This window comes from Lissotriton vulgaris, chromosome 2_1, assembly GCF_964263255.1.
Source record: "Lissotriton vulgaris chromosome 2_1, aLisVul1.2, whole genome shotgun sequence".
Taxonomy (NCBI): Eukaryota; Metazoa; Chordata; class Amphibia; order Caudata; family Salamandridae; genus Lissotriton; species Lissotriton vulgaris.
In genome coordinates this window covers 821,017,142-821,040,945 of record NC_141687.1, presented here as the reverse complement: position 1 = coordinate 821,040,945, position 23,804 = coordinate 821,017,142, and the positions used below count along the sequence as shown (strand labels likewise).

Genomic DNA, 23,804 nt, shown 5'->3' with positions numbered 1-23,804 from the left:
CCCCCTGGGCAGCCGTCGAAAGAAGAGAGCACCTGGGGATGTTGGGTCTCCCTGAATGGGCCTGCATAACGACCCGGTCCATGGCCGCCAGCGCCATCTCCAGTCCCGAAGAACCCGAATGGCCAGAACCTCCTCCCCCGATCGTCCCGGAGGGAGCCGCTCTAAGCGCCAATCCCCCAGAGCAAAACGAAGAAGGGCCCGTTCAACTCCAGGACCTTCCCGAACTGGCCCAGTGGCGTCAAGAGGGTGGTCCCACCCAGGAACAATTCCGACAAGAGCAGAGGACCTGTCCCTCCCTCGAGGGACTCCGGCAGCAAGCCCTCGCCCAGAGCGCAGGAGACACCGCAGGGGCCCACTGGATTTATTGGGACAATGGCCTGCTCTACAGTGAGCAAAGAATTGCTGAGCTGGGGGCCAGTCGGGTGCTGGTGGTGCCCCTCCGCTTCAGAGACTTACTTTTGAACTTGGCACACGATGTCCCCCTTGCTGGGCACCTGGGGCAAGACAAAACATACAACCGCCTGGTAACTCACTTCTACTGGCCCAAAATGCGAAATGATGTCTCCAACCACTGCCGGGCCTGCCCCACCTGCCAGGCCAGCGGGAAGAGCGGCCGAAAGATCAAAGCACCCTTGCAACCCTTTCCCGTCGTCACCACCCCGTTCGAACGGGTGGGAATAGACATTGTGGGGCCCCTAGACCCCCGAACGGCCCAGGGGCACCGGTTCATCCTAGTCCTGGTGGACCACGCCACCCGCTATCCCGAGGCCATTCCTCTTCGGACCGTGACAGCACCCGTGGTAGGCCGAGCCCTGATGGGGATCTTCTCTCGAGTGGGCTTCCCCCGGGAAGTCGTCAGCGACAGGGGCACGAACTTTATCTCAAAGTATATGAAGTCTCTCTGGCAACAGTGCGGGGTCACCTACCGGTTCACGACCCCTTATCACTCGCAAGGAAATGGACTGGTCGAGCGGTTTAACCGCACTCTCAAGGGAATGATCATGGGCCTGGAAGAACCCCTACGTCACCAATGGGACGTGCTGCTCCCGTGCCTCCTCTTCGCCTATCGAGAAGTTCCCCAGAAATCCCTCGGCTTCAGTCCCTTTGAGCTCCTGTACGGACACCCCGTCCGGGGCCCCCTCAGCCTGGTCAAGGAAGGATGGGAGATGGCCCCCCAGAAGACACCTCCAGACGTATATAAGTATCTCCTGACCCTCCGCAACCAGACCCGGCGATTCAGGGAACTCGCCAAAGCCAACCTTGAGGCCAGTCAGGAGGACATGAAGAAATGGTACGATCAGCATGCCTCCTCCATCGAGTTCGAACCAGGCCAGCAAGTCTGGGTGATGTCTCCAGTCGAGCCCTGTGCCCTGCAGGACAAATGGACAGGACCCTTCAAAGTAATAGAGCGCAAGGGCCCTGTCACCTACCTAATAGACATGGAGTCCCCCCGGAACCCCCTGCGAGTCCTCCACGCCAACAGACTCAAACCCCACTTCGTACGTTCAGAGCTCAGCCTACTGATGGCAACAGATAGTGGGGCGGAAGAAGACTCTGAGCCCCTCCCTGACCTACTGAGGACCTGTGAAAAAGATGGCTCAGTGGAAGGGGTCAGACTCTCCGAGGCCTTGTCCCCGGAACAACGCCAAGACTGTCGGGCTCTCCTGCTACAATTTGCGAACCTGTTCTCCCTCACCCCCGGGGTCACCCCCTGGTGCCTTCACGACGTGGACACTGGGGATAGTCCACCTATTCGACACAGGGCGTACCGAGTGCCAGATCGAGTGCGCACCTGCATCCAGAACGAAGTCACCAAGATGCTGGCCCTAGGAGTGATCGAGCCATCCGACAGCCCCTGGGCCAGCCCAGTCGTACTGGTCCCCAAGGCCACCGCCCCGGGCGTTGCCCCCGAGCTCCGGTTCTGTGTAGACTATCGGGGTCTGAACGCTGTTACCAGAACTGACGCTCACCCCATCCCCCGGGCGGATGAGCTGGTTGACCGCATGGGGGCTGCCCGCTACCTGAGCATCTTCGATCTAACAGCGGGCTACTGGCAAATCGGCCTCACCCCCAGGGCCCAAGAACGATCCGCCTTCTCTACCGCGGATGGCCACTACCACTTCAAAGTGATGCCATTCGGCATGAAAAACGCTCCAGCTACCTTCCAACGGCTCGTGAACCAGGTACTGGCGGGCCTCGAAGAATTCAGCGCCGCCTACCTGGACGATATCGCGGTGTACAGTCGCCACTGGGCAGACCACCTTCATCACCTCCGAGAAGTCCTGCACGCCCTCCAGCAGGCCGGCCTCACCATCAAAGCCAGCAAATGTCAGATTGGCCAGGGGTCCGTGACCTACCTCGGACACCAAGTGGGGAGCGGTCTGGTGGCCCCCCTTCAGCTCAAGATCGCTGCCATCCAGTCCTGGCAACCACCTGTCACCCAAACCGAGGTCCGGGCCTTCCTAGGGCTCACCGGATACTACCGGCGGTTTGTAAAGGACTATGGCAGCATTGTGGGGCCCCTCACAAAACTCACATCCAAGAAAAACCCCAAAACTGTCAACTGGACTCCGGACTGTCAAGCGGCCTTCGAGAAGCTGAAGGCCGCCATGTGCACCGCCCCCATGCTCCAGGCCCCCGACTACAGCCGGGAATTCATAGTCCAGACGGACGCCTCAGATCATGGCGTTGGGGCGGTCCTCTCTCAACTCAACGCCGAGGGAGTCGATCAGCCAGTGGCCTTTATCAGCCGACGCCTACTGGCTCGAGAACAGCGTTGGAGCACCATCGAACGGGAGGCCTTCGCAGTGGTATGGGCCCTCAAGAAACTCCGGCCCTACCTCTTCGGTACCCATTTCAGGGTACAGACAGACCACCGACCCCTGCAATGGCTGATGCAGATGCGGGGGGAGAACCCAAAACTGTTGAGATGGTCCATCTCCTTGCAGGGGATGGACTTCACTGTGGAGCATCGTCCTGGCCAGGCCCACGCCAACGCGGACGGCCTGTCACGCTTTTTCCGCCTCGGCGAGGAGAGTACCCAAGAGGATGGGTGACTCTCCCTGCCTTCAGCTGGGGGGGAACGCATGTTGGACAGGCCTCGTGAAAGGACCGCTCCCTCCCCGCATGATAAGGCCCGAACGCCGGCTCTCCCGGTGTCCCCAGAAGAACCACCCCGGCAACCCACCGAAGCAACACGCAAACCATCCCCAACGGGACGCCTGCTCCCGAGCATCCCAGCATCGGCTTTCCTGGGCCCCCGTCAGCACCATTGCCCCGGCCCAGCCGCCATCTTGGACACTGCACCACGAGGCCGCGTGGCCTCAGCTCGACCCCAACCCTGGGCCTGGCCAGGCCCCGACATCGAGGCACCACCATCCACCCAGAAGGTGAAGAGACCACTTGGCAGGTCAATGGGAGAGAGGAGTGTCGATGGCTCTCCCCCGCCAGGTGCCGATCGCCCCCGGCCTCCCCGGGCGCTGGCTCCACCCCCCTGCTGGGTGTCTGGACTCCCTCATCCCGGAACTCCCGACCTCCAAGCGCGAGGGTCCGGACATCAAAGGAGACCAGACCTATAACTGGGGCAGTTCCAGAGCAGGAAGGCAGTTGTATCCTGGAGTCGAGAGACACCTTTAAGAACTCATCCCTGATGGACTGCTGGCGCTGCCGCAGCCTTGCCTTGTGAACCATCTCCGAAGCCTGCTGGCGCTGCCGCGGCCCTCTGCAACGTGCATCTTCGTCTGGACCTGCTGGCGCTGCCGCGGCCCATCCTTGTGAACCATCGCTCTTGCCTGCTGGCGCTGCCACGGCCCCTCTGCAAAGAAGTCATCATCGTAGCCTGCTGGCGCTGCCGCGGCCCTCCTTACCGAGAACCATCATCCTAGCCTGCTGGCGCTGCCGCGGCCCTCCTTGCCGAGAATACCATCCTAGCCTGCTGGCGCTGCCGCAGCCCGACCTTTCAGACCTCCGAGCTCGAGGATTGTGAGCTCCTTCTGGCCGCCCTTGTACCGGACCGGTACCCAAGACTGTCCCGCTACCCCTTACCCTACAGAGACTAGAATTGGGAGGATCCTCATGTCCTGCCTCCACTGTATCGTTGATAACCTTGCCTCAAGAATCCTATATAAAGTGTGCAGATCGTATCCTTGTGTGGTGTCCATTTGTGGGGGGGAAGTTACTTGTCTGTACGATCGCTGGAGACGGTCCTCCCGGAGGCCTCTCCCCCTGTGCTCGGCCGACCCTCCAGGTCCCCGTCTAACATGGCACATGGTGTGGGCATACAGGATTACCCCCACAAGCACGGGATACAGCCCGTTCCAGATACTGAGAGGACGTGAACCATTCACCCAAGACAACAGAGTGTGGAAAGAGAAAACGATAACAAGCGAGTGGTCCCCAGCAGTGGTGCGAGCCAACTTGGAGAAGGCACAAGCAGTCTACACCAAACACTACGACGACAGGAGAAAAGTGAAGAACACCGGATTAGAGAAGGGTGAATGGGTACGAGTAAAGCTGGCCACATTGCAGAAGAAAGGAGAAAGCAAATACAGCGAGCCCATGCTGGTAAAGGAAGTTCTGGGCAGAGCGGCCCTACTAAGCGCTGGGAATGTATGGTCGCAGGACCGCATGGCGAGATGTAACAAGATTCTGAGTTGGGACCAAGGCGGAACGGACTTAGGAGACGAGGGACATGATACTGATCAGCAAGGTCATTCAGAGACAGAACCAGAAGTAAACGGAGAAGACCTACAAGGACAAAGGGCTGGAGTACGAGACCAGGAGCAGACGGCGGGAGAAGGATTGAATGGAAAAGAAGGAGGCGCGGCCGCGCCAATGAGTGGAAGAAGAAGCGAAGGAGTGACCCCCAACACCCCGGTAAGACTGACCCGCAGGGGTAGGGTGGTGGTCAAGCCAGCCAGGTTCAGAGACTATGACATGAACAGTGGACTATAAGTTAATTGTTATTGTATTGGAAAAAAGGGGAGATATGTAGTAGCGCAGTCTAGTGGTTGCACGTCACGCAGCGACGTGACGTGCCGGCGGCCATGTTGGGGCTGCGCGCGCATCGCGCTTCATTGGCGCGAAAGAGTCGGTACGAGCAGCAGAGGCTCGGCGCTCTTTAGGGACAATATACATGAATAAAAAAGCGTTAATTAGCACTGTGGCTGCAGCGTATTCATTGGGGAGCACCACAACATTACAGTGAGGGGTGATAAACACCAGAATCTGGATGATTGCTGGAAAGTAAACAATTAAAATAATAAAAACGAATTTCGTAGCGCGCCCTGCATTGCATTTTGTGATGCAGGGCACGGAACGAAATTAGTTTTATTAATTTAATGGTTTACTTTCCTGCAATCATCCAGATTCTGGTGTTTATGCCCCCCCCACACCCTGCCCATCCCCCGCCCTGCCTGCCTGCCCCACCGCAACTCCCTCCACGGGCTGCGGCTGCCCATGTCTCTCTTTAGCCCTGCCCATCAATTTGTCAGTCTCCATAAGTCGTCCCAGGGTCCTCCTTCTTACTTTATTGTTATAACTTGATTTCCTATAATGCATCCTTTCCCCTGGTTATCCATTCTCTGCTGCTCAGCCAGTATGAATGGGATGTGTATATGGAATATAAGAATGCTTGATGAGGTAGTGGAATACTGAAGTGCCTGGTGGAGTGGAGAGAGATTTGGAGTGTGTGGGCTGAGCAGCAAGGATGCTGCTCCTGGTGGGGCTCAACTTTATATCTTCAACTTATCATCTAGATCTGACCTGTAACAAAGCTTAAGAAACTTCCTTTCAACCTTCTTCATTTGCTACCTCTGGACTTCTTTTGGATTACATCATTCATCAACCTGACCCTCATTATGGCTGTAGTGCCATGGGCAATAACCACCTTCCCATCTAACTTGAGGTGTCTGGTACAGCACTTTGAGACATTTTCCTCTATGGTGTCATCATAATAATTGAGAATTAGTACAGATTCTGTAACCTGTTACAGGTTTGTTATACCTGCTGCTCAGCCAGGGTGACTGTGTGAGAGAATGTTGGTGAGTGGAATGTTGAGGAGTGTGTGAGTCAGTTGGTGGATGGGCTGAGCAGCAGGAAGGCTGCTCCTGGTGTGGCTCTCATCTTGTAACATCTTTCCTCAATAAATCTACATAAGAAACTACTTGGACTGGACTAACATTTATTTATAACATTTTGGTGACTTTTTGAGGAAAAGAACCTACGTGTGCTACCTGATGGAAACTTTTTCTACTGAAATTTGAAGACTGAAGAAACTTCTAGGTAAAGGACTTTCTTTTAAAACGAAAGCTTGGTATTTAAAGTAAACTGGCACCCCTGAGCCCCACCAGTGACCTTGACATCGGTCGCACCAACCCAAGTGTGCCAGTTCCTGCTGTGTCTGTTTATGATCTCGGCAACTGCCTTCTGTCCTGCATGCTGCCTGTTTCCCCCGATGGTTATGAGCTCACAAATTCTGCCATTACATGCGAGTAAGACAGAATTTGAATCCACGTGCATGAGAAGAGTGCAAAAGCAAAAATTCCCTCACGTAACATAATGCCAGATCCATGGCGGATGTGCAGGTCAAAATCGGCACAAAGTTAAAGACACAATTTGTGTGCAGCACAAGGGAGGTACAAATCACACAGCATATAAATAAGTCTCCTATCCCATTGAAATCGCTGTTGTAAATGCCAAAAATGCAGCTGCACCTGCTGTGAAAGGTTTCCCTCATGAGTTGTAGTAGATGTAAGTAACGAAGCATACACCTGACAAGTGGCAGCAGGGTATGAATGGCAGCAGGCTTTAGGCAGCATAAACCACATAGCAAGAAACATGCACCCTGTGAGGATCAGGCAGCAGGGACCAGACAGGAGGCAGCAGAAATCAGGCAAGAAGAACAGATAGCAGGAAACATACGCCCTATCAATGGGCTGTCCGGTGAATCTGGACACTGGTGAGGCGGGGGCGTAAAATCCTTAGGTAGGTTTGTTTTAAGTAAAACTTGCATAAAAGTACCTTAAAACGCTTAAAGTAAATCCTCACGCATAGTTTTTATCCAACTCGTCGTGAATTTATGTTATGTTGTAGGTGAGGAGTTCCAGTAGGCTTGGTTAGGTTACAGATGAATGAGTTTATTAATCTTGGATGTTAGATACGTTTTCCAGTAAAGATGTAATAAGGCCCCACCAGGAGCAGCCTCTCTGCTGCTCAGCCCAGGATCTGACTGACACTCCACCTCCTAGCAATCCTAACATTCCAGTGACATCACCAAACTACATGGACCAGTCTACTTTTATTTACAACAATGTTATGAGAAAACACCCACACGACATTTCCATCTTTTCTTGCAGTGTGCACAAACAATTTTACTTGCTTTCTTAACCTGTGTACAACTGTGCTTCCTGTGCCATTCAATAAAAGACCCCTTTAAGGTAGTAATTCTGAGCCATACAGCCATATCTTCTTTGAAGTGACACCAGACTAAGTACAAGGTCAAAATGCAACTTACCTAGGTAACTTCCGTACTTCACTGTATTATCACTGTCTGCATATGACTTGATAGTGTTCTCTGTAGTATTGTAAACAAAGACAGACCCAGTCCAAAAATACGACCCTGGTGCACCCATTACGATTAAATCCTAAAAAATTAACAGGACAGAAAATAAGAAAAACATTTATCACAATTTATCGCACATACACAGATTCAAGACATACATTAGTAGCAGGGTGATCAAGAATGTGTCTCCATCCTATAGAAGCTGCACAAGATGAACAAAGGGAAAATAAGCAAGTCACTATCTTCAAGAGATTATTGGTCCTATATAGCCATTCTTCCATAACTGAAGAATGTTACTAAGACACTGTTCCAGTAAAGATGACCCAGATTACAAACTAACAATGGAAATGGACATAAATGTCAACTCCATTTATTTCTTATAGAAACATATAGAAGCAAAGGAGGACAGTGGGCGAAATCCTCTCTAAAGGAAAAATTCACACCAGCACAAATTACAGTGCTCCAGGCATATCATGTATACAACCCTGTAAGCAAGTTAAGAGGAAAACACAGGACTATGGATAGTAGGTATTAAACTGTACTATTCGATTGCCCAACAACTTTCAATTAATGATTGGCTCTTCAGAGACATGGATGACCTTGCCATAAGATTGGAAATAGCAACACAATCAACATGGCTTATTGTCTTGATTGTACGGTTAGGAGACCGCTCCAATGTCACCTCAGATAATGGCCAAACCCTTGGAGTGTTGGAGCAGGCATTGAGGTGGACTGGCAGTCATAGAAAGCTGAAGTGAGACGCCTCTATGGCATGGTACCTGAATTAGGGAGGTATTGAGATATCCTGGCTGAAACGTTTTGGTGAATGGGAAAAGATAGGAATATCTAAAATAGGTGATGTGTGGGTGTCCAATTATATGCTATCCTTTGAACAAATGTCAGGGGAGTTTGAGTTACACCGACTGCAGATATTTTCAATATCAGCAGCCGAGATGTGAATTAGAGGGCTATGAAAATAGTCTAAACCTGATCCCAGACTTCAATCCATTGAAGTCCAGACTTACAATTGAAAAACTAGAAACCAAGGGCATCTCTAGGCTTTATAAAGCGTTAGTTATCAATTCCCCAGATCCTCTCTTAACACCCAAGGAACAATGGAAGAGAGACTTGGGCATACTAGAGGATGAAGAGTGGTTGGAGGCGAACATTGCTGCCAAACAGGGGACACATTCCACCAGGCTGCCCGTGGACCAATTTAAATACTTTCATAGTGAATACTATATGCCTGAAGGACTGTGGAGAATGGGGAGGGCCCTGATCTGAATTTTCTTAGGTGTGGTGGTGTGGTGTGCATCGGGGCACATTTCTACACACAGTTTGGGTAAGCTTTGTCATGCAAGCCTATTGGCCCCATGTATTTACAACACGAAGAAGTGGTTGCTATCCCTATACAAAGAGACCCAAAAGTGTCCCTCCTCAATTTCATGCAATATTAGGATGGAAACAGGGGTGCTGGCATTTTCGTTGGCATAGGTCTTGTGGTAGTCTTTCGGTGCTCCAACAAAGCTACTCCAATAGCAATGTTTGCGAGGTATGGACTTCAGCATCCTCGTAAAAGAGGCCATCTATAATTTTAGAGGCTGCCCCAAGTAACTCTCCTAGATTTGAGTGCATGGTGAGATCATTTTGGCAACCTAAGACCGACACGCAGGGATCACAACAGAGGAATGGAAGGACGCAATAAAATCTTAAAGCTGGCTTTGATCCTATTATTTTAAGGGAAGTAGCTAATGGATTTAATTTGCCTAGATGGTATGTGTCAAAGACTTTGGGGTAGCTGTAATGTAGGTTGCTGTTTTAAGTAAGTTGAGAACTATTAGTCCTGTATGACAATATTCATCTTTGCTTTCATAAAATGTCAATAGCAGATCTTTAATAAAAGCACAAACATTATTCAAAAAATATATGGTGACACTCTCATAGGGATTCAGATTCTCACCCTACTTTCTGTGAAAAGGTGAAGGAGATACTATTATAAATTGCGTTGGGCAAAGTGGAGCTCTATGAAGAATAAGCCTAAAATTAGAGATGCCTGGGGTCTTCATAAGAAATGCATGTGTGTTAATTACCCATTGTGTGTATTTGCAAGTACTTACTTCTGTGATAGACATAACCTACTCACAAGCAATTCTCTCAACATAATATATATATTACCTACTGGAGGTCACCAGAAGGTAGTTATAGTTAGGACCATGATTTCCTGGGAAAAGTGTTTTTTGACTTGCCTATATCTTTGGCCCCGTTTGACAAATCTTTATGACATTTTCCCCAAAAAGTGTCATAGTGAGTGTTGTGCATGGAACGTTTTGGGCTGAACATTCAAGCTGGGGCTGAGAAAAGGGGGGGTTGAAAAAGTACAAATTTCATGTTAATTCCCATTCCTGGCCTCCAAGACCTGGAATGGCCTCCCACTCCACCTTCGGACTACATCCGCCCTGAAGGAGTTCAGAGATGGCCTAAAAACCTGGATGTTCACATGACAACTCCCAGCAGCATCCCCCGACCAGCACCTGGATACCCTCACAGGTGATAAGCAGTGGTCTACAAATCGTTGATTACTTGTTTGATAGGAGTTTGAACATGACTACAGCCGAAACTGCTGGACGGAATTACACCAAATTTAGCAAGAAGATAGATTTTTGTTCACAGATCATGCTTTCAGTTATCTGGAGTAAATCAGTTCTGTAGTTGTTGAGAAATTTAAGGGATAAATATAAGGATATCTGCAATCATGGCTAAATTGCGACAATTTAGCGTGTAATCACAGATGTGCGTGCTAACAGGAATGCCTTGATTGGCTGGTCACAACCTGAGCACAGAGTTGCGGCCGCCATTCTAGTTATTGGGACAGTCCCCGAGGCTGAAATGAAACAGTAGTGCTTGAGATAACAGGCCATATTGGTTGTGTTGTGACCCCATGGGTGACATATAAGAATGTTTCAGGGAGTCTGCATGTGTACAATATATCCCTAAACTAGTTTCTTTTTTTCACACGCAGTATTCCCAAATTTGTCATGACCGCCAGTGTGGCCCCCATTGTAACGTTGTGACGAATTTGTGAATGTCACTGAAGAAATGAAAAACAATAAATATGTTTATACACCCACCCTAAGTTTCACTTAGGCTCTTAACACCCACTCAGCCACCCATTCTGAGACTGATGCTCCCACTGACAGATTCACTCAGAATTTCATGAACCCACTCACAGACCGACTCAGTTACTCATGCACTCACTCAGAGACCCACTCAGACACTCACACACCCACTCACATGACCACTCAGAAACCTATGCACCCACTCAAAGACTCACACACCCACCCACAGATCCACTTTGATTTTAATGCACACACTCACAGACCAAGTCAGACATAGATGCCTCCACTGACAGACCCACTCAGATTTACACACCCAGTCACAGGCCTACTCAGAGACTGACACATCCACCCACAGATCCACTCGGACACTCATGCACTCACTCAAAGACCCACTCGCATTTTCATGCAGTCACTCAGACTCACTAAGGGCCAGATGTATCAAGTAAATTTGCATTCACAAAGGCCGAAATTCGCAGAATTTCGGCCTTTGCGAATGCAAATTTGCTAAATGGAATGTATGAAGCAAAATCTAGTGCAAAATAAGGAATTGCAAAATTTGCGATTTCTTATTTTGCAATTGCATTTAAGGAATCGCAAATTTTGCGATTCCTTAAATGCAATATATGTAGCAAAAAAAAATTGCAAAATGCCCTTAAGGAATCGCAAATTACCACCAACTTCTAGTTGGTGGTAAGGTGTGAATTCTTGAAAAATGCACATTTTCCTTAGGGCATGTATGTGCGCCACATGTGCACCCATGCATATTTCTGGGGTGCAACAGGGTGTCCTTTGGACACCCCTGCACCCTTGAAATTATTCTCAATTTGCGATTAGCAAATTGCGAATCGCAATTTGAGAATAACTTCCCATTCATTCCTATGGGCCTCCTGGCCCATAGAAATGAATGGGAAATGATTCCTTAATTGCGATTAGCAATTTGCTAATCGCAATTAAGGAATTTTAAGAAATCGCTAAAAAACAGCGAATTTCTACATACATCTCAATTTGCAATTCCCAAATAGCAATTTCTAAAAAATCGCTATTTGGGAATCGCAAATTATGGTAATGATACATCTGCCCCCAAGACACTAATACACCAACTCAGAGACCTACAGAGAGTTACGCACCAATTCACAGACCCTGGTATGGGCTTAGACACCCACTCACAGACCAATTCAGACACTGATGCACCCACTCACAGGCCCAACTCAGAGACTCACACCACCCATTCACACACCCACTCAGAGATGGATGTGTCCACTGAAAGACCCACTCAGACACTGATGCACCTACTCACAGACCAGTCACACACTCACACACCCACTCATAGACCCACTCTAAAACATAAGCACACACACACACAGAGTCACTCAGGCTCACACACCCACCCACAGATCCACTCTGACTTTCATGCATCCAGTCACAGACTCACTCAGAGACTCATACTTCTACTCACAGACCCAATTAGACTCGAAGATCCACTCCCAGACCTACTCAAGACTCATACACCCATTCAGAGAGCCACTGATACACCCACACACTCACTCAGAGACCCACTCAGAAATTCACAAACCCACTCACAGGTACACTCAGAAACGTATGCATCCACTCACAGATATACTAAGACACTCTTGGCCTCGCTCAGGGCCCCAGTCATGTTGTCATACCCTCACTGAGATACCCATACAGGCACTCACAGTGTCTCTTCCTGACCCATTGAGATTCTGACGCAGTCACTGACACACCGACTCAGACACTCATACATCCACTCAGAGACTCACTAAGAGACTCATGCATCCACTCACGGATGCTGTTAGAGACTGAAACACCCCTTCACAGACCCACTGAGACACTGATGCATCCAGTCATAGGCCCAGTCAGACTCATGCACCCGGTCACACGCCCACTCAGAGACTCACACACTGACTCACAGACCCACTCAGACACTGATGCACTCACTCACAAGCCCAGTCATACACTCACACCATGGCCTATAGTCCCACTCAGATACTTATGCCCCCACTGAAAGACTCACTCAGAGACACACGCCCACTCACTGACTCACTCAGAGACTGACACACTCACTTACTGACCCACTCAGACACTCATGCACTATTCTCACAGACTGACTCGCATACTCATGCACCTGCTCAGGGACCCACGCACCCATTCACCAACCCACTCACAGACTCCCACACCCAGTGAGACACTTATGCAGCCACTCCCAGACCAACTCAGACACTGACACACCCACTTACAGACCCATTGATTTACTCACACACTCACTCTCAAAGGTTACAGGTTACAAACAAAATAATTGAAACACCTTAGAAATTCACATAAAATCCAAAGGTTACAGGGACGTTATAGTTCGGATTTTATTTCTGTATGAAACGTAGAAATTTACTGAAAAAACCAAAGGTTACAGGACTCAGTCTCCTCCCTTTTTTTGTTGAAGGCCTGATAAAGCACGTGTAGAGAGGCTACACACCCTCTTCCCCTTAGAATTCAGCCCTGAGGATGAAGAGGAGGGCCCTGCAGCCTCCTTCCTTTTTTTGCTGATTTGGGCTCCAGTGGGCCTAGTAAGGCTTGAGGAGGAGGGCTGCATGCCTCCTCCCCTTAATATATATATTTTGGCCCCAGTTTAAGGGGTCCCTAGGGCTCAAAAGTCAAACCAACACTGCGTTGTCAAAGGCTGTCCATTGCGGGGAGTTGGTTGCCTGCATGGGATGCCCACAGGCCAGCTCCGGCCTCCAAACCCCACCTCACACAGCTGAAGGCCCTGCACAACGTGAGGTTGGCGGCATGCGAGCGGGTGCATTTACATATGTTAATAAAATATTTCTTTACAGGGACTCCGATGATTTTTTTGCCTCTGAAGACATTGGTGCAGAGACTGAATGGACATGTTTCTAACAGTTATACAGTTAGAAGTGCATGCTGGTGAATGGCTCAGGCAGAAACACTAAATGTTTCAGGTGTTCAGGTTCATTAACTGCTGTCAGAATTGGGGGAACGTATTTAACGGGGAAATCTGTTTATAGGAGGCGCAGTCCACCTATAAGTTTCATTTTATGGGAATAGGCACTATTTTGCTCTGTCCTTTGGAATGGTACTTAGCCTCTAAATATGCTTCTTGTAGTTATAGTAAGCCTAGTTTTTTGTGTAAATGAATTTTACCCATACTTATCTTTTGATTGTATCTCTCAAACTACTGATATTACAAGTGAGGAACACAGAGTCACTCTTTGGTATAACTTTATCAAAGACCACCATGTTTTCCACAAAGGCATACATTTTTAGCACATTGGGCCACATGTAATAATATTAGGAATAGCAATTACCTAATTGTAATTTTCTGCTGCGAATCGCAATTAGGTAATCGCTATTCCTAATGTATGAAACTTCAGATGTTTCATTTAGTGATTCCAAGGGGGTCACAAATCTAGCTACCAAATGAATATTAAAGAGGTAGGTCGCGATTGAAACCCATTAGGAATCATTAAAATCACGGGGATGGTGGCCTGCATGGGTCAGCAGACCACTATGTCCATAATTGCTTTTAAATAAAATAATATTCTTTTTGAAAATGCAGCACGTTTTCCTTACAAAAAAAATAAAATAATTTTTGTACTACCATTCCTTGGGGACTCCTTGGGGACCCCTTCCTATTTGCAAATGGGTTACCACCTACTTGAAGTAGGTGGTAAAATGTGAATGTTTTGCGACCGCATTTTGGGCACAAAACATTCTTACACACCACTGCAGTTTGGTATTAGGAAGGGATGCCCTAAACACGCCCCTTCCCAATACCGAATTGCAAATAGGATCTGGTACATAGGAAAAGCCTTTTTTCAGGTCGAGAATCTGGCTGTTTGTGACCTTAAAAAAGGTACACACATGTGGCCCAGTGTCTCTTCTTGATCTGCACCATGAACCAAACTACATTATGATGAGCCAGCAACTGCCCACCACCAAAATGCAAGTGTTTGTCACTTCAAAATTATTAAATATCATCCATTCCTCTACTTTAAGGAAGTGCTATACATTTCATTCACCAATGACAGAGTTTAGCCAGTAAAAGTAGCATGTGCTTTAAGTCCAATTTCTGTGAGCCTTCTCTATACCCTATCAGAGGTATTTCTCTGCTTTCAGACCACTTCAGTCAAGAGAGAGTGACACTGTAGCACTTTTTTTACTTGATTTGGCCCATTGTCTCACTGCTTGGAAAATGCCAAATTATGGAACCTTACAATTATGGCCCATGAAGGAGCGCCCAGAAACAGATGGAGAATCTGGGGTCTCTAAGCCCTCTCCAACGAGAAGAAAAAAAGCAGGTGCCTTGCTTTTAAAATTTTCACATTAATTCTCGTAAAAATAATTCAATCTTTTGACCTTAGGATTTTTGGGGACCACAGTGGGAGATGTCGGGCCCAGGCCTTGTTGGCTTGTCTTTATAGGGAACAGAATCTCTGGTGTTCCATTAAGGTGTAGCTGAAAAACAAGACAACCTATGGAACGTGTACATGCTCCTTTTAATGCTACAATAGTTTAGTCAGAGGAAGAAAGGGAGATGTTGGAGCGCAAATGTAGGGAAATTCTGAAATACCATTATAATGTTGCAGTTATTTCTAATAGTCTGATTGTTAGCTGTTATTGTTGCCAATATTCTGATTTTTGTGATAGTCACAGCTACACATATTATACCCACTAGAATTTGACTTCAATTTTAATAAAGGTAATAAAGGTATATTCTTAGCATATATTCTATTCATAGTGAAAGGAGGTGTGGAACCTACCAACAACAAGTACTTCTGTGAGTCTCACAGGACTGATCTCTGCCCAGACTGCACCATCCTCATTCAGTACTCAAGTAGTTTGTGAGTTACAGTCCACTGGCTTCTCTGTCTCTAGCTGGTATGCTGACTAACACTGTGTTGCCAGAGGATCTAGAGATTCCAAAGCTTGTCCCACATTCTGAATACGTGTCAGAAAATTATCAACTGGGAGTTACTGTCAGGCGGATTTCCCCCCGCCTTGGTTGGTTCTGTCCTCATTCTGATCAGTGGTGTGCTGTACAATATGTAAAGTGGGAGGGAAGTAAAGGACCTGGTTCTTCTTTCTACCCTTTGCAGGCGAGTTGAGATGCATCTTGTGGTGGGTGTACAAATAGTGAGCTTGTGTTAATGTTTAAGTGCAATAACTTAAACCCCAGAACAAGTGGTCCAAATATACTTTGTTACAGCCTGCCGCTGTTTTCACTGGATGGGGCTTTAAGCCATAATGGTCTTTAAGTTCAGCTGCCATCAACGGCAATGCACCTTGGTGGAGTGCCACTTGTGTACTGTGTGAGAATAGAGGAGAATAAGTGTTGTGAGGGCCTCAATCCCTTTCGCAGGTCCGCAGCGTAGCCCCGTTTCCTAAGGCTATATCTCTGTGCAGCCCAGTGAATGTATAGTGAGCTACATCTTGCTCACCGGTAGTTCACTGGATGCGGTCCAGACATTAAGTGTCATCGGCTTTCTGGTCTGGATAAACTATTGGGGGGGGATGAGCTCACTCACGTCTAGGAACCACTTGATAGGGCCAAACCATTTGCACAGTTTAAGGCCTCAGTCCAGGAACAGTGCTCTTGGTCTCTCTAGACACATGCAGCACTAGGCCTCAGCCCAGGAACAACCCACAGGTCTGGACTGGCTCGCTGCACCACTGAGCCGGCCCCGCCTCAATGCCAGTCAGACCACCTCCTCAGTTTACTTCAGTTATGGTACACTCTGCTCATCTTTGTTGCTCCTAGGTTCTGGGAGTCAGCTCCACTAACTGTTATCTCCTATCCTGTAGTTCCCTGAAGATGGAGCATTCGAAGGGTGAGAAAAGCAGGCGGAAGAGACTGTGTTGATCTGGTTTTTCATGGTGAGCTTGCTGTCCAGAATGATTTCAAGGTTGCAAGCATGGTCTGTTGGAGTGGGTGCTGGTCCTAATTCTGTAGGCCACTAGGAATTATTCCAAGGGAAGCACTTTTGTTTTGTCTATGTTGAGTTTTAGGCAGTTGTTATTCATCCAGTCGGTCATGCTCGGCATGCACCTATGGAAGTTGCCCTTCATGGTGGAGGATGAGCTAGGTGTCGTCTGTGTAGGATATGATGTTCATCCCATAGGTTCTGCTAATGTTGGGCAAGAGGGTCATGTAGATGTTGAGCAGTGTAGGGTTGAGGGACAAGCCATGAGGAGCCATGAGGGACACTACTGATGATGTTCTTGGGTTCCAAGGTGAAAGGGGGTAGGCAGATTCTCTGGGTTCTGAGCAGAGAGATAAGCAGGGGCGGCTCCTTCAATAGAAAACATAAAATGGTAATAACTGTTAGTTATTACCATTTTATGTTTGCTTTGCACATTGCGGGCGGGCGGGACTGCTCTGCTCTTGGAGCAGGGCAGGGGAGGAGTGGTTTGCCCACTCCTGAGTGCCCTAAGACTGTTCAGTCAGCTCTCTCAGGCTGCCCAAACCAGTCATGCACACTCTGCCCTTCTCCAACCAGGCTGCATTGCAGCCTGCATGGAGAACATGCCCACCCCATTAGACCCTTGCTGGGCACCATCCCAACCAATCACAACGCTGCTTGCAGCATTGTGATTGGCTGAGGGGACGGAGCCTGTTCCTGTCGGAGGCAGAAGAGCATGAGCTGAGAAAAGCTGGGCCTGGCGTAAAAGTAAGTTCAAATTAAATACTTTTTAAAAATTTCCCCCGATCCCCCCCATGACACTCCCCTTGAATCCCACCCCGGAGACCCTTCGCGCCTGCCCCCACACCCACGAGCAATGTCGGCTGCTGCTGGAGGTAAGACTTTAGTCCTTGAGTTCGCTGGGGTTGGCGGAAGGTGGCTTGAGAAGGGGTTTGGCTATTGCGTGTTTCCATACTTCAGGGAAGGTGGCCATTGCTGTAGATGCGTTAAAGATGTTGGTGAGCTTGCTGATGATCATTTTGCTCCCAAGATTGAAAATGTTGTGGGGACAGAGGTTCGTAGGTGCTCCTGAGTGGACAGAGTTTGTGATGGCTGTGGTATTGTGTGGTGAGCTGGTCCCAGGCGGTGAGCAGGTGGTCCGAGATAGCATCGGGTTTTAAACTATGAACATATAAGCAATGTTCCCTCTAATTTTTTTCCTCTGTGTGCGGCAATGGAGGGTCTCTGTGCGCTGCAACCATGGCTATGTGCGCCAGGAACCAAACCACGCGTGTCTGCGGCGCCAAATGGCACTCCAAAATTTTACTTTAAAAAGTGAGATAGATATAAAAAGAAGATAGTGCATTTTCATACATACAGCGCCACAATAAGGGTCTTAAGGGCAGTTTGCAAAATTGGATAAGCACTCTCCCCTCCCCTCTACCATCTCCCACCACACTCTTCCTTCTCTCTCCTCTACCCTCTATCCCCAAACTCTCCTCCCTTTCTCCCCTCTTTCCTCAATCTCCCTTCTTTCTCCTCCCCTCTCCCATCTCTCCTCAAGGTACACACGATTGTCAATGAGCACTAACACAGCATCATTTATACCATTTCGGCATTAGTCAACACCACTAGTTTTTCCCTGTTGCTCTCATCTCATCTCCCCCATGGTTACTCCTTTCCCAGGTCTATCTCCATTGCTCTGCCTTCCACCTCTCATGCCTCTCTCCCAAACTCATCTTCTCCCTTTCTATGCTCAACTCTCTCCCTTTCTATAATCTCAGACTCCCTCTCCTGCTTCTCTCTCTTGCTTCACTCTTGGGCTCCCTGTCCGTACTTCTCGCCCCTGATACACTCTGTCTCCCTCTCCATGCTTCTGTCCCCTGCTGCACTCTCAGGCTCCCTGTCCGTGCATCTCACCCTTGCTTCACTCTTGGGCTCCCTCTCCGTGCTTCTCTTCCTTGCTGCACTCTCTGCTCCCTCTCTGTGCTTCTCTCCCCTGCTGCACTCTCGTGCTCTCTAGAGACGTGGCCTAACGACCAGAGCTGCCATCTAAGTCACGTAAATACAAAACATGTTGCATTCCAAATGCTATAGGTGTCACATTCGCGAAAGTTATAACTATTGGCATTGTAAATGACAAAGCTATCCATTTAGCTATTTTAAAAACCAACACATAAATAAAATATTTGTCATTTACCAGACCAATAGCTCCAACTTTTCTAATGCGAGACCTATTGCATTTCCAATGCTTGTTGTGCCTTTCTGTCCTGTGTCCAACTCGTTTTTGGTGCCCTTCTGCCCCACTCGTTTTTTTGTGCCTTTCTGTCCTGTGCCCCACTCGTTTTTTGTGCCTTTATGCCCTGTATCTCACTCGTTTTTTGTGCCCTTCTGTCCTGTGTCTCACTCGTTTTTTCTGCCCTTCTGGCCTCTGCCCCACTCATTTTTTTGTGCCTTTCTGTCCTGTGGCTCAATCGTTTTTAGTGCCTTTCTGCCTGTCATTAAATCAAACTGTTGTTAGTAATAATGGTGCTTTAAGAGGCACATTTACAACTTACCTTCCTAAAAAACTGCTTGAAAGGACTCTCAAATCTCACTGTAAAATGATTTCTCTTTAAACCCGGACAGGTTTTGAAGAAAGTTATTTGTTCAATAAACCGGCTAATACAGTCTTTATAAATGTAGCTCTAATGTTCACGAACACAAATGATCAAACTCACATAGTTAAAACTGAGGGTTATTTGTGAGTGAGGCAGGAGTTGGAAAGGGATTTTGGTGGGCACACATATTCGATTAGTCAGTTTCACTGCAGGTAGCTGGACTCTGAGGAGAAGCCTACCATGCATAACCAGGGCAACTATTCAATCTGTAGGTGTTCAGAAGCATAAATGGGAATTGTTTATCATCACACGAAATAGCGACAGTATTCACTCTCTTCCTGCAGTAAATGACCTACATGCACCAGTGCATGCACACATGCGAGCAGTGTTGTAAGTGCAGCAGTGCTATAATGCATTGTCCTAGGTACAGCGCTTACAATACTTTGTGCCTTTCTGTTCGGTGTCTCACTCGTTTTTTGTGCCTTTCTGTTCTGTGTCTCACTTGTTTTTTGTGCCTTTCTGTCCTGTGTCTCACTTGTTTTTTGTGCCTTTCTGTCCTGTGTCCCACGCGTTTTTTGCGTCTGCTGTGCCTAGAACTGAAGGACCTTTAAATAGCAAAAAAAGGTAGAAAAGCCTGCATTCCAAAAGACAACCCTAACGCCGTGGATTTTAATCTGAAGTGACTTTCCCGCTCATTCCGAAGGTCTCTTTCCAACTGGTGTCCCCTGAAAGCAGACACGTTTCACTCCCACTATGTGTTTTACAAGTAATATTGTTTGCTCTTCTTTCCAGTAGAGACGCTTGAAAGATAGATACAAACATTCAACTCCAATAGTTATTACGCACTATATTTCGGTCAGTTTCAACAGGGTGCTCTACGAAAAGCAAATGCAGCGTTTCACTTGGACGCTGTTCATTGTAAACTATTTCACTTTCAGCACCCATCCTGAAAATCGGACACAAATTTTAACTTGGTCAGAGCGTATTCAAATAATTACTGCTTCCTCTTCAACGCGAACTCCTAAAATGATTGTCTCCATCTGTGGATATATGTATATAGTGCTTAAATATAGCGCTTATTAACCCCAATGAAGCTTTGAATAAGATGTCATTTGTTGTCAAGTGGGTACCCCGTGACAAGCCCATGTAGATTTTGACTCGAATGCACTGTTGATTGCAATACTATTTTCCGTCCCCCACCTCCCGCCTCCCGGCCCCCGCCTCCCAATAACCACCAGTTCCCCCCGCCTCCCGCCCCCGCCTCCCGCCCCCCGCCTCCCGCCTCCCGCCTCCCGCTTCGTACCTGCAACTCCTCACGCCCGCACCGCCGTCACCACTGTAAAATGTGCCTCATGTCATAATCGCGCCGCTCGCTTTGTAAAAGCGGCGGGCGGCGCGAATCTCTTGCGACGGCCTGTGTGCGCGCTCCACGCTAGGTGGTGCGCGCTGACGTCAGGGAAGGTGCGCGCGCGCGCGCGGCCTAGAGGGAACAGTGCATATAAGCCATTATTTTAAACTTGCATTACACACAGTATAAGATAGGCTGCTACAAAATGCGCAAAAAGGTGTAAGGTAAAAAAAATGTTTCCAAAATATAGACTGTACGTAGTACACATTTTTTATAACTGTCTTAAAAGCACACACTTCACAGCTTACCTGGTAGCTCCCTTACACTACCTCTAAAAAAAAAAAAAAATATGTGTCACTAGGAAGCAATTTTTTTATAACTGTCTTTTAAAAGCACACACTTCATAGATTAGCTGGTAGCTCCCTCACAATACACCTCAAAAAGAATAAATGTGTTTCATTAGGAAGCTTCAAGTGATTTCACCAGTTAAAGCCAATACCGGTTTCCAAGCACCCTTTACATTTGCAGATTGACCAGTTGTATGCATTTACATTTCTTTCAGGCAGCAGGCACCCTGGTAATAAAACTTGTTTAGCTGTCTGCGCTTCGGTATCATCCTTCAGCTGAAGCACTTCAACTGTCAGAATTAGCTGTCCCAGGACAGATCTCTTTTTACAAAAATTGAAAAAGTATGAGCACGTTGTGCCCCACAGATCCTCTCCCCACTTCGACCACTGGTTATAGGTGTCACCAGGACACAGATGCAGTGCTGACCTCGCTATCTGCTGCCAAATACACGGAAATTATCCTGTTTGAATGGTACCCCCTTGCTGTAGCGTGCGACTTAGAAGACGGAGAAGCGTGAGAAGGGATGGCCGTGCAAGCTTGGCCTTGCAGGACAGCTCACTGCTTCCGAGTCAAAACAAGCATTTGCAGTGAAATAGGTCTCGCATTAGGAAAGTTTGAGCTATTGGTATTGTAATGACAAATTTTGTATTCATGTGTTGGTTTTGAAAATAGTGAAATTAATAGCTGTCATTTACAATGCCAATAGTTTTAACTTTCGCAAATGTGACACCTATAGCATTTGTAATGCAATATGTGTTGTATTTACGTGACTTAGATGTATTGATTTAACAAATAACAATGGCTTTACATTTTTTAAAATAATTAATACTTAAATAAACGCTATTGTAATTTATAATGGCAATAGCTTAAACTTTTGTGAATAACTTTTGTGAAGATTATGTTCAGTGTATTTTATTGTGACGAAAATCCAAGAACAGAAGTGAAATATTAACATATTTTAGTGACATTTGTAATAAAGCTTGAAACACATTGAGAGAACATATTTGAACCAGTTGTTGTTGAATGGTTGCACGGATTGATGCTGTGGTGGCTCTGAGTGATGCTGTGGCGTTCAGTGATGCTGTGGTAGCGTATAGTGATGTTGTGGTGCCCCGAGTGATGCTGTGGTGGTGCTGAGTGATGCTGTATTGATGCGATAGAGTGAGTGCGATAGATAGATAGAGGGAGGGAGGGAGGGCAATAGATAGAGGGAGGGAGGGTGATAGATAGAGGGAGGGAGGGCGATAGATAGAGGGAGGGAGGGCGATAGATAGAGGGAGGGAGGGTGATAGATAGAGGGAGGGAGGGCGATAGATAGAGTGAGGACGACAGATAGATATAGTGAGGGTGACAGATAGATAGAGGGAGGGCGATAGATAGAGGGAGGATGACAGATAGATAGAGGGAGGGCGACAGATAGATAGAGGGAGGGCGACAGATAGATAGAGGGAGGGCGACAGATAGATAGAGGGAGGGCGACAGATAGATAGAGGGAGGGCGACAGATAGATAGAGGGAGGGCGACAGATAGATAGAGGGAGGGCGACAGATAGATAGAGGGAGGGCGACAGATAGATAGAGGGAGGGCGACAGATAGATAGAGGGAGGGCGACAGATAGATAGAGGGAGGGCGACAGATAGATAGAGGGAGGGCGACAGATAGATAGAGGGAGGGCGATAGATAGAGGGAGGGCGATAGATAGAGGGAGGGCGATAGATAGAGGGAGGGCGATAGATAGAGGGAGGGCGACAGATAGAGGGAGGGCGATAGATAGAGGGAGGGCGATAGATAGAGGGAGGGCGACAGATAAAGGGAGGGCGACAGATAAAGGGAGGGCGACAGATAAAGGGAGGGCGACAGATAAAGGGAGGGCGACAGATAAAGGGAGGGCGACAGATAAAGGGAGGGCGACAGATAAAGGGAGGGTGACAGATAAAGGGAGGGCGACAGATAAAGGGAGGGCGATAGATAAAGGGAGGGCGATAGATAAAGGGAGGGCGATCGATAAAGGGAGGGCGATCGATAAAGGGAGGGCGATCGATAAAGGGAGGGCGATCGATAAAGGGAGGGCGATAGATAGATAGAGTGAGGGCGATAGGTGGAGATAGAGAGAGACAGAGAGAGATAGATAGATAGATAGATAGATAGATAGATAGATAGATAGATAGATAGATAGATAGATAGATAGATAAGAGTGAGGGCGATAGATGGACAGATAGAGTGAGCGCGATAGATGGACAGATAGAGTGAGGGCGATAGATGGACAGATAGAGTGAGGGCGATAGATAGAGAGAGAGATAGATAGAGGGAGGGCGGTAGATAGATAGAGGGAGGGCGATAGGTAGAGTGAAGGCCATAGATAGATAGATAGATAGAGTGAGGGCGATAGATGGACAGATAGAGTGAGGGCGATAGATAGAGAGATAGAGAGATAGAGAGTTAGACAGATAGTGAGCCGACAGATAGATAGAGTGAGGGCGACAGGTAGATAGAGTGAGGGCGACAGATAGAGTGAGGGCGACAGATAGATAGAGTGAGGTGGTGGATGTGGTGGACATGGTGGTGGTGGACATGGTGGTGGTGGACATGGTGGTGGTGGACGTGGTGGTGGTGGACCTGGTGGTGGACGTGGTGGTGGTGGTGGACGTGGTGGTGGTGGTGGACGTGGTGGTGGTGGTGCACCTGGTTGTGGACCTGGTGGTGGTGGGTGTGGTGGTGATGGACGTGGTGGTGGTGGACGCGGTGGACATGGTGGTGGTGGATGTGGTGGTGGTGGTAGTGGTGGTGGTGGTGTACGTGGTGGTAGTGGTGGACGTAGTGGTGGTGGATATGGTGGTGGTGGACGTAGTGATGGTGGACAAGGTGGTGGTGGACATGGTGGTGGATGTTGTG

The 23,804-nt window shown here is 48.1% G+C and overlaps 1 protein-coding gene across 1 annotated transcript in view; it reads right to left on the bottom strand.

Annotated features, from left to right (window-relative positions):
• The window catches only part of ITGA4 (integrin subunit alpha 4), a 531,379-nt gene that overhangs the window by 372,316 nt on the left and 135,259 nt on the right, over positions 1-23,804 (bottom strand). Inside the window, exon 6 of the mRNA XM_086956223.1 lies at positions 7,514-7,643. Within this exon, the coding sequence (XP_086812349.1) occupies positions 7,514-7,643 (130 nt within the window). The remainder of the gene's footprint in view (positions 1-7,513; positions 7,644-23,804) is intronic.